The sequence below is a fragment of the Malania oleifera genome, chromosome 12 (assembly GCF_029873635.1).
Source record: "Malania oleifera isolate guangnan ecotype guangnan chromosome 12, ASM2987363v1, whole genome shotgun sequence".
Taxonomy (NCBI): Eukaryota; Viridiplantae; Streptophyta; class Magnoliopsida; order Santalales; family Ximeniaceae; genus Malania; species Malania oleifera.
The window spans coordinates 57,958,432-57,970,654 of record NC_080428.1 but is presented as its reverse complement, the minus strand read 5'-3'; the positions used below and the strand labels follow the sequence as shown (position 1 = coordinate 57,970,654).

The 12,223-nt window shown below is 37.2% G+C and overlaps 1 protein-coding gene across 1 annotated transcript; it reads left to right on the top strand.

Annotated features, from left to right (window-relative positions):
• The first annotated feature begins 3,113 nt into the window (after window positions 1–3,113).
• On the top strand, window positions 3,114–4,029 carry LOC131144168 (ethylene-responsive transcription factor 12). Its single transcript, XM_058092615.1, has one exon. It carries the CDS (start codon window positions 3,252–3,254, stop codon window positions 3,723–3,725), a length of 474 nt encoding a protein of 157 aa, XP_057948598.1. The 5' UTR covers window positions 3,114–3,251; the 3' UTR covers window positions 3,726–4,029.
• The last annotated feature ends 8,194 nt before the right edge of the window (window positions 4,030–12,223 follow it).

The window sequence follows — 12,223 nt, the reverse complement described above, 5'->3', positions numbered from 1 at the left end:
GTTATCCTATATTTCTAATGGGGACGGTTTGAGTTCCCACATCACTTGCACACTGAAAAAAATTTCCAATTCCCACCTCCCACTTTGGGAACTGTTTAACAGAGACATATTAGGATATACCTATACACACCCTAAGGGGTGGAGAGAGAGAGAGAGAGAGAGAGAGAGAGAGTGAGAGAGAGAGAGGAGAGAGAGAGAGAGAGAGAGATGAGTAGAGATGAGACGAGAGAAGAGACGAGGAGAGATAGATGGAGACGTGATGAGAGGGGGATGAGAGCATAAAAAACCCTCCCATGAGGCACATAACCACATTGCCTTAGAGATTGAGAGAATAGATATAAAAGTATATAGTGCATGGACAAGCCTCAATTCAAAAAAAAAAAAATTTGTGTTTGGTTACTATAAAGTCTAAGAAAAATAAAATGGAAAGAAAGGAAATGAGTTGTGTTTGGTCATCTAGAAAATGGGGGAAAAATGAAAAAAAAAAAAAAAGCTTACTTAACTATTGTTGGGCCATTGGAACCATTGGGCATGCGCCACCTCTCTCTCTCCTCTCTCTCGCTCTCTCTCTCTCTCTCTCTCTCTCTCTCTCTCTCTCATGGTAGAAAAACTGCAAATGAAGGTTCCTTCTCTCTCCACTAATGGTTGGTAGATTACAAACATAGATCTCCTCCATTATTTTTTGTATGCATTTGACCTCAACAAATTGGTCAAATTGGTCTTTTGTGGGTTTGAAAAGTTTCTTAGATCGCTTTTTTGTTATATATTTTTACCTTGTGCATTGTGTGTATTTTTCTTTCCAAAATCCTTTTGAGCATTTTGAGGGATCTTAAACAAAAATAAAGAAAGATAATCATCAACTAATTATGCAACATTCGTAGAACGAGTGTGTATGGTGCGCTAAGAGTTTACTTTCGTATAATCATACTCTTTTTTTTTAGACGCGGGAACTCCAACCACTGACGAGCCATTTGAATCCCCCGGTGCGACACCAAACCCACGGATCAGCACCCTCCTCCCCAGTTCTCGCTGATCAAGGTAAAGTTCGGATGCGAACACGACTTTCATGTATCAATTGGACGTTTGGTCAATCCTAAACCCAGGACACACATTGTGTATCTACTGAGAATTGAATCTTTGATGCTCCTTCTTACTTGTTAATGCCTTTCCACCACACTATACCCGTGGGGGGCCGTATAATCATATTCTTGAATCCTATGATAGTTGAACAAATTGGTGTTACAAACTTTTGTGATCAAGTTTTAACTTAAAGACGAAGGAATTGATTGTAATTAGGTGACCTAACCATATAAAAAATAGGTTATACTGACTTTGTTGAACATTATTTGAATCTTAACTCTGGATTCACTTGTTGCAATAATTTGGCGATTTTGTTGACGATATTTAAAAAATTGATTCAGGATTATTCTTTGATTACTTGAAGTTCTATCAATTAAGATTCATTAATTATTTCACCATTGCTTATTCATGTTTGCTATTGATTAGTAAAAAAAAATACTTGTATGTTAAATAATGTTGTTCGTTGACCTTAGTAGAGGGGTCTATTTAAAGTTTTATACTTTACAAAGCCTATATCAAGATTGTAAGCTTTGAGTTAGATAAGAATATAATTGTATTGGGTTACATGAAACTCGAAAGAAATATTAGGGATGATCCAATAAATTAAGACCATAACTTAGAATGTACTTTGTTTATGTTAGAATTTGTGTACATTTAGACACAAAATTAGCATGATTTCATAAAAAAAAAAAATTTAAAAATTTATTTAAATTTAAATATAAAAATCAAGTTCTAAACTCTTAAATATGAAATTAGTGTCTTTTACTCATAAATGAATGGTTTAGATTTTAGAAATATTAATTTGGCACCTAAATAAAGAGAGGAGACTTGTCAAAAAAAAGTTACCAATCAAAACACCTTTCCATTTTTCAATTATAGATTTACAGAAGATCCTAAAACAAAAAAGGCAGAAAATAAACTAAGAACATGACCTTTGACCCACTAATTCGCCCCTTGCCTGGCCTCCACGTGGATGGCCACGATTGGAGCTCTATGGAAGTCTTTTGTGGAAATATCCTTTATTCTTTTTATTTTTAAAGAAAAGAGAAAACAGATGAAGCCAATACTTACGGCCAACATAATTTAAACGTCACCCTATTTTCTTTTAAAATCTAAACAGACGAAATTACCAAATCAACCCTCACAGAAATATCTGAAACTCCCAAATTACCCTCTCCTTCGCGTGTCCCCCTGCGGCAGCGAGTTTTCACGCCTTCACACTCTTTCCCACTCTCCCCCGCTCCCCCCACCCCCCCCCCCCCCCCCCCCCCCCCCCCCCCCCCCCCCACCATAACTCAAAAATAAAAATTAACAAAAAAAAAAAAGAAAGACTTCCCCAGTTCACAGTCACCCCCCCAGCCCCCCCCCCCCCCCGCGGGGCCAGGTCCAGGTCTAGGTCCAACAGTAGTAGGACCCCCACACGAACAGAGCCCAGGCCCAAATAACAATCAAAAGCCCACAACAGGAGGCGGCCCAACTGGGCTGTCTCCCGCAAGTCGACAACACGTATGTACCTTCCACGTGGGGGCTGCAGCCGATTCTGACAACATCCCACTCTAAACCCTACCCCACTGCGGGCCCCACCCCCTGCGGCTGCCATTCCACCAGATTTTACATAATCCTAAATATTATTATTTTATTCTTCATAAAACATTTAATAATATTTTTAATTATTAAATTATTAATTGTTAAAACTAAAAAGGCAGGCGCCGCTGAGGATGGGGGCCGTACAATAGGGGGTAGGGCATACGTCAGCTTCGCGCGGAGAGTAGTCACATGACAGCCCCCTGCGACACGTCAAATCAGGCGGCGGCTCTGCTATCCTCTCCCTCACGCGATTTTACCTCTTCCTATGCCCCCGCACGCCCCCCTCCCGCCGTACGGCCCACCTCCCGTTAATCTCAGCCGTCAGATTGGTCCATCGAAAAGTGATGGCCATCGGACGGCCCTGAGAGACAGAGGGGTGGACGTGGGAGATGCATCAATCGGTGCCGTTTCGTTTATTTAAAGGAGGCGTCGTGCCGTCCAGCCGACGATTACGGGAGACTGCGTGGGACCCTCTCGCCCTTTATACACCCAAATACACTTCTCACCCTTTTCTCTCTCTCTCTCTCTCTTGCAACTTCTCTCTCTAGAAAGCTTCGTCTGGTTTTCCAGTTTTGCTTTCTCTCATGGCGTCCTCGCGGGAGGGGCACTACAGAGGGGTGAGGAAGAGGCCGTGGGGAAGGTATGCCGCCGAGATAAGGGACCCATGGAAGAAGACGAGGGTTTGGCTCGGAACCTTTGACACGCCGGAGGAAGCAGCGCTGGCCTACGACGGCGCAGCCAGGTCCCTCCGCGGGCCGAAAGCCAAGACCAACTTTCCGTCGCCACCGACCGGTCTCTCCCTCGACCTCAACCTCCCCTCCGATCGGTGGACCTCTACCTCCGGCCGCCTCGTCATCGGTGAGTTCCTGCAGACCGGCGTTCTCAAGGACGTGAACTGTGCCGGCGAGACCTCAGCGGGTAACGGCTGCGGTGCCGTTCCGGAGGGCGTCAGCGCAGGAACTGAGAGCTCCAGTGCGGCGGCAGCAGCGTCTTTCTTGGGACTCGTCCGGCGCGGGTTGCCCATCGATTTGAACGAGCCACCGCCGTTGTGGATGTGACGGGGACGAGAACGAGAACGAGATCGTGATGGTTTGTTGTACGCCACGTAGGCGTTCCACGGCGACGTCGTTTTAAAATGAGTCTTTTTATTCTCTCTCCATGTCTAATATTTTCCTCTTTAATTTTCTTTTTCTTACCCTGTTTTGAGTATGATATGTGATCATGTGTTTCGATGGGTAGCAGAGGAGAGAGGGGGGGGGGGGGGGAGGGGCCATTGAGAAGGAAGAATCATTGTATGTATATATTTTTGAAGTTTGGAGATTCCGTTAATCATCATGCAACTAAACTACTTCAGTTTTATTATTCTCTTTGTTCGAGTACTTATTATTATTAACTTCTGATGATGCAGAATAAAACTAAAAATACAAAAACAGTAACTGTTCGTCGAAAAGAAACCCTACCGTCCGGTCACCAAACCCCTTTTCCGACACCGTGCCAAGGCCCACGGGTCCAGACGCCGACACCCTTTATCTTTTTTTCTTTTATCTAAATATTAAACATTTTAGAGAGGTGAGGATAACGCGCGAGTGGGGGCTGTTTGGATACGGTTGATATAATATATATATATATATATATATATATATCATAATAATAACAGTGTGGTTAGGAGAGGAGAGAGTGGGGAGAGAGGAGGTTGCAAGCGTGGGGGCAAAGCATTTCCTTTTTAGTTTTAAAAAGTGGCAGAGCTAATGGGAGTCAATTTTTACGCCGACGGTGGTGTACGCTGGGGCGGGTAGGGATCTATGATGATCTCAGACCCCAGTCGTAGGGTAGGCGCGTGCCTGCATGCGAATATCCTAATTAATCATATTAACGAAATTGCCCCTCTGGCTAGAGAGAGAGAGAGAGAGGAGCAGCTTTTGATGGGTACGACGTCATTTTTGGCTTTAGTAGGAGTGGGTGTGGCGGTATTGCGCAGAACTCAGATTTATCGGAATCCGGGGCCCTGGGGGTTTTGCTTTTTCACCCTACGCTCCGTGTTTGGGTGAAAAATTATTAGCATATGTTACATATATGGTGGCTAGTGGGTGACGGTAGCTTTAGAGCTTCTCTTCTAATAATGGTCTCTCTCTCTCTCTCTCTCTCTATATATATAGTCATGCACACGACGTGACTGAGTGTAAACGTTGGAGTTCAATTACCGACCGCTATTGTTGGCGATGGAAAATGACGTTGCTGTTTTACTGTTTTAGTTACTTTGGTGGAGTAAAACCTAGAAAATTATAGTATTATAAACTAACAGAAAAGCAAAGATTTAAGTAATACAATAAATAAAAATGTAAACAAAAACCTAATGGGCGACTGTTAACTGGAAGGTTTACCTAACTCTATAAAAGTGGGGTCTCCAATCTAAATATTGAGTAATTCACACTTTCCTACTTCAGAACTTCCAACTATTTTAAAATGTTAATAGAATTCTTCTTTTCCTTTTTCTCCTAAAAATAACTCAGAGAGAGGGAATAAATATGAAACTCAGAGTTAAGAAATTTTTATTGAATTTACATTTTAATTATTCATCGGTTCCAATAGCACCTCAAATTTATATGTAAAGGGAGCCTTCTCTCTTGTACTATTATAATTGTTATTTTTAACTTTCAAATTTATGAGTCAAAATAAAGACTTCTGTTTATTCTGAAATTAACCCATTTTCGCATTAGCCATTCCAGAATCCAAATCCCCCTCAGATTCCACCAAACCGGGGGCCATCATACATGTGGCTGCTGGTGGCCTCTTTCCTTTTTGTAAAAGCACCCATATTTGTGTTGGAAATATATATATATATATATATATGAAGGTATATTGATAAAGTCAAGTGCCTTATTTATTGGTATGTAAGATCTAACGACCCAAGTCATGCACCCTTGATAGTTAATGAAAAGTCTTCCAATCAAACTACCTTGAAATAAAGGAGATGCATTTGACCAAAGTCATGAACTTCCTTAATTAATGTATCACTAACTAAGAAATGTATCACATTTAATCAAGGTCCATTTACCTTGGAAGAAGAGAATGGTCATATGTAGGTTTATGATTATTTTATAGCTTATGATTTTTATAAAAATTAAGGGCTTTTGGTCCTTCTCACCGCTCAATTATCAAGTTTGGTAGAATTTTCATTACTAAGTCAAGCATAAGAGTAAGTAAGGGGAGAGAAGATCAAGTATTTTGCATAATAGAGACTTGATCGATAGGAATAGAAGGAAAGAAGAGTTAATTGCATTGAGATTTGATTGTCTCGGTGGAAATATCGTAAGGTATACTTTAAATTTCTTTCCTTATCTTTACTTGATTCTGATATATAAAACAAGTTGAAAATCCTTCTTATGGAAATTTTATAACATGTGGTATCAAAGTATAAGGTTAAAGCTTGTTTTATGAACCTATAAGAGTTGCTTTACATATAAGGATACCTTAATATATATATATATATATATATATATATATATATATATATATATATATATATAATCAACCATTATGTTTTTTATCAAATTGATAGTCACCAAACTAGCATCCAAATAATATGGTTTCAATAGGATAAAAGGAAATTAAAGGTTTCAGTTTCATAGTGGACACCCGTAACCAATATGTCTAACTTTTGGTTTAACGAATTGAAGTTATAACCGTTACTAACGAAGCCTACAATTTTTTCCTTTTTACCACTATTTGTGAGAAAATAGTTGGAGCATTCATTTTTGCCCCATATTTAATGCATTTCATAAGTTTGGTTGATTATGTACTTTGCTCTAATTTGGAAAAAAAAAAAAAAAATTAGGGCATTTAAAGTCATAAGGTATTATGGAGTAAATTAATGGCATGTCATCATCTAACCCAAAGGATAAAAATGATGATGTGATAGATAACTCAATGTAAGTATAATCAAATGTCACACTAAGTATTTTCAATTACTCTTGACACGTTTTTAATTATGTTATAATATTTAGAATTAGATCTATGTATCTATGTTGGTGAAACGAAAAAGTCAATTGACAAGTTTGACTCTGGAGATATGTCTTATGAAAGTTGCAAGTGTTCTAATTATGTTGATTAGGAATAATTTCAATTTCTGTTAAGACATTATCAGGTACACTAATAGCAACTTTGATTGAAAAGAAATATAATGGGGTTAACGGTGTGGGAGAGCATATAATGGAAACTAGTGTGTAAAATAAAGAAATCCATAAATGAGTTAAAAAAAAAAACTTCCTTCCAATAGTATCTCAAGGTTCATGACACCGCGAGAGCATATAATGGAAACTAGTGTGTAAAATAAAGAAATCCATAAATGAGTTAAAAAAAAAAAAAAAAGCTTCCTTCCAATAGTATCTTAAGGTTCATGACACCATTATTTCTTTCAAAGGAAATAATAATGATGAATGTATATATAAAGATCAGTGGGAGCGAGTTTGTATTTCTGATTTTATGTATATATGGTATTTCTTTAATTTCTAAGAACTTTATAACGAAAGACATAAGAGATGCATCATTATGTTGGACATTGAAATTTGTCGTAGTAGCTTTAAGATAATATATATTTTTTCTCTAAAAACATATATTTAAAAAAAAAAAAAAAAGATCTTGAAAGGTTTAATAATAATGGCCTTTATTGTAACGCCCCAAAATCTCACTTAACATAATAATAATAATACATTTATTCACATATAATAACACAATATCTCTAATACCACAATTGTAACAACCCAAACCCAAAAGGAGGTCTCGGGTACATTCTTTCCATAACATAATTTAAATGCATACAACATAATCAAAAAGGTCATCCATTCCATACGTACCAAAGTACTACCTCACAACCATTATATCTGTCATACCCAAAATTCATATTACAACCCAGAAAACCCAAAACATCTAATATAAACAGACCAATGTCCCACCAACACTCACCCTCAGCGAGATCGTCTAAGTCCTGCTCTAGAGCTCCTAGGCTCGATTTCCTATAGGTCTTGAAAAGTTGATATATTTATTGGGATGAGACACACATTTCAGTAAGATGAAATAGATTGTTATCAGTGTGTGACTAACATAAGTTTCAATGAAATCAAACACATTCATTAATTTACTTTATCTGACCAACATAGCATTTGTAAAATATAACTCACACCAATACAGTTGAAAATACATATTTTTCTTCACGATATAGTTCGACTCAGTAAATAATACTATTTACATAAATTCACATATATGCATAGAAGAACCACCCTTTTGGACTAACAACATCATCATGTATAATCCTCATGATCGGGTTGTGCGGTTCGAAAATGGACTTAGCCTTGACTAGCCTACCACCAAGCTAAGTCAAAATATCTTGTTTGCAAGTCCGATTTGCCTACCACAACCTTGTTCGGACTCCAGGAGGGTACACAATCCTTCCGTGATCAAATCGACTTTCTATTACCAACACTCTCAAAACAGTGTGGCTGCACTAACTCATTTACTAGTTACGGTACCGTGCTCTCATTATATCCGGTCCTTAGGGTTCTTAAACCATATAATGTAATTTAAGTAATAAAAATAGTATCATGATCTCATTTTCTTAACATACATCTCACATCAGTATTTCCAATCATTCACAACCTGGTATAAAACTGTCATTTCACAACTCTATATAAAATCGTTATTTCACATTTCAAAGCTCAGTATAAAACCATCATTTCACAACTTGGTATAAAATCGTCATTTCACAATTCTACCACGCAAACCACATTCTCATTGTATAATAATACCATAAAAATCCTCAAATTCAATTATGCAATAAAAAAAATCATTCTTATACCACACGATTTGAACGTTAATTCATAATACAATAAGCTACTCGGAAAAAATATATTTTTGTTGAAAACTAGGTCTAATCATCTCCATAGAATAAGGGAGATTACACGCTCATACATGTAATGCCCCTCTGCTCTGATATTGTTTGTAACCTTACCCGATTAATTCGGGTGTGGCTATAACTGATACTTATCAAGGCACTCACCTTACTCAATAAACTCTTGGGTGGAGAGTTTTACTTCACCCTAATTATTTATGTCATTAAATTCTTTCATTTCTTATTTTCATCTCACAGTCTAGCTCATGATTGTCCACCAGTAAAAAATACACATCCTATCTGTAACTCATGGCTGCCCTAAGAATATTCACATCATCATGCTTCCCCCCATAACCGAGTTGTACTGTCCGAAGGCTGGACCTAACCACGGTTGGCCTACCCAATTAGATCAAATAATGAAACTGCCCGTCTGTAGTATGATTGGCCTGCCCACTCCTAGTCCGGACATCGGGTGGCAAAACTACCCTTCTCACTCGCTCAATCGACTACTATGCCACACTCTCCATAAGACCATAAGGTTGTACTAACACCTCGCTAGCAATGATACCGTGCTCTCTAACCAACAATCGTCAATCAGGGTTCTCATTTCACAATTCAATTTTCTCATTTCAATATTCACATTTCAATATTCTCATTTCAGTATGTTGGTTCATCTCATCACATCAGTAATATTCTCATCATTTTTTGTTTCATTCTCATCATATCAGTACACATTCCATCTCATAGTACGTATCTCATTTCACGTATTTCAACATTTCTCAATAAAATATATCAATATTTCTTATCTCCTCGTCTATCATAGAAAACACACACACACACACACACATATATAAATATATATATATATATATATATATATATATATATCATATTCCATCATTTTCCAATAAAATACACATTGGTATACTACAATTCATCGGTCTCAATAAAACAATTATGTATTCCACTTTTCAACATTTTCCATATTTCAAATCTCATATTATCACAATTCACTATATAAAGCATAACTGGCTTCCATTATATTTATTTCTGCATAAAACATTTCAATATATATATATATTGATAGTTTTGGTGTATTCCCAAGAGGGTGAGTGAATTGGAATTTAAAACTTTTTCTCCTAGGTTAAACTAGTTCAGCAACAGTACATTCACAACCTACGTCTATCTACCCAAATGCGCAAATAAGTATAATATGCAGAATTTAAATCATTTGCATCATTCACACAATAACATACATGTGCGGTAAATATAAAGTGCGGAAATATAAATAGACACACGATATGTTATCAGGATTTGACCAACTGTGCCTACGTCGCCGCCTTAGCTAACAAGCACAAGGATTACAACTATAATTGTTCACTTAAACTAGTGGAGTGACACCTAAACAAACCAGGTCAATTACCACAGGGCTGGCCTCAACCTTTACAACCAGATCAATTAACATAGGGCTGACCTCAAGCTACACAATCCTTACCGGGTTGGATTACCGCTTCCTCAGGCCACGCTTGAAAATACAACAATATTCACTCAATCAAATGGTACAGTGATTGTGCTTTCATATAAAGCATATATGTACCCCAATACGCATAGTATACTTAATCAATCATATACACATCAACAATGTAGGTAATGTAAGCTCAGTGATGTGCAAATAATACTCAACAAGATATGATCACAATAATGTTCAAAAGTATTCTAAACAAGCAATACCTTGGAATTTAAGAAAAGCACAAATCAATAGCAAATCAATATTCCAAAGATATTAATCAGATATTCAAACTAGTTCAAGAAAATTTTCTTCAATGAAATAAACACACTATTAGTTTGAAAATATTTTGCTTGTTTAAAAATATCTTTGCACAACCAAAAACGGAACTATTGGATACTTACAATAACAATGCAAATATCCTAAGCTTACTAGGTTATCCCAACACGAGATTTATAGTATGAAAATTTGTGGATAAACCTAAGCTAAACTTCCCAAAAATAATATCTCAATCACACAAGCAAGTGGGAGGTTTTAGCAATCTAATATACACTAGCACAACCAATATACTCTCACAATACTAAAACGTATTAAGGGAATAGAAATTTGAGAGTATTTGGACAAAAGGAGTATTTTCAAGAGAGAGGATTTTTGGCTAATGAATTTTTTAATCTTTATCTAATCCTCACAAATGAACCCATATTTATAGGTTAGGTAAAAAATATAACTGTTTGGGACCTATTGGATATTATTAGAAAAGTTCAAAAATGTTTAAACATAATTAACCCAAGATAACTCATATTTACCTCAGTTAAAAACTTTTTAACCCGACGAGGTTTGGGTGGCTAAACCTTGGTTCAATCGCCCGAACAAACACAGTCATAAAAAGTCTTTAAATAGGTTCAGTCACCCGAGTTAGAGTTCGGTGGCCCGAATTAAAGTCAGAAACATTTCTTTGTAAATTTGGGTGCCCGGTCATAGGTTCGGTAGCCCGAACTCATGTGTTTGGTCGCCCGGGGTCCTTTTTGAACTAAAATGATCGGTCATTCGAGTTGGTGAATTGTCCCTTTCGAGGGGTTTGGACGCCCATGGACAGTACGCACAAAAGAGGTTTGGCCGCCCGAGAGCCCAAGTCAACAGTTGACTTATCAACAATTCGGGCACCCGAGGAGTTTTGAACTCCAGGGGTTTGATCGCCCAAGCTTTCTCAAATTGCTTAGAAATATTCAATTAAACACATTTTTAACACTCCTTAATTTAGTATAATATATGTGCATGAGTGTTGGGACCTAAAGTCATATTAGGGTCTTAGGTCTTACTGAGGCCGTTTTGAGATAATCCCAAAAATTCGGCGTTGATCGACCGAATGGTGCCCTAAGGTCATTCAGTCCCTATGGTCAAACTACGATCATTTTGAGCTTACAAATACCTACATATATGACATACAGAGATTATTATAGACTAATATCCTAATTACTATTATAGACCCATATTATATAAAATGAATTACAACATGAAACGAATCTTTAGGGTTATCATGCTTTCCATTACTTGATTTGCTAAAATGAACCTAAACGTACTTTTCTTTTTTTTGGCTAAAAGAGGGCGGCACCTCCATTTATTTATTAATAAACCCTCACTTTTGGCGAAAGAATACCGTGGTTACAAGTTAAAACCAACCAATCAAACTAGGACAAGCAAAATTAAACATAACTAACAAAGGAGATAAAAACATTAAAACAACCAAAAACAAAATGAAATACTCCAAATGAAACTCTAGAGATGAACAACGACGAACGAAAACAAGACCCCACCTATCCATCTAAAGGATACCTTTCAGATAACGTGGTAGAAGATGTTGTTCTTCGTAGATTACATTGTTTCTCATTTCTCCTTCTTTAGCAAGAAAATCAGCCGCACTATTGCCTTCCCCATACCGATGCATCACCATAACATTCACTCCTTCTAACTCTACCACGAGCTCCTCCCAAAATTCTCAAAGATACCACAAAGTACATCTACCTTTCCGAAGTCAATCAACCACAATTCGCGAGTCACTTTCAATAATCACATTAACATAATGCAAACATTTACATAAATAAATTCCTTTCCTGATTGCTTTTAATTCTACACTATTATTCGTACCATTGCCAAAATAACTTGAA

What these genes read in the sequence shown, in the direction of transcription:
- LOC131144168 (XM_058092615.1), top strand. Translation starts at nt 3,252, where the DNA reads ATGGCGTCCTCGCGGGAGGGGCACTACAGAGGGGTGAGGAAGAGGCCG.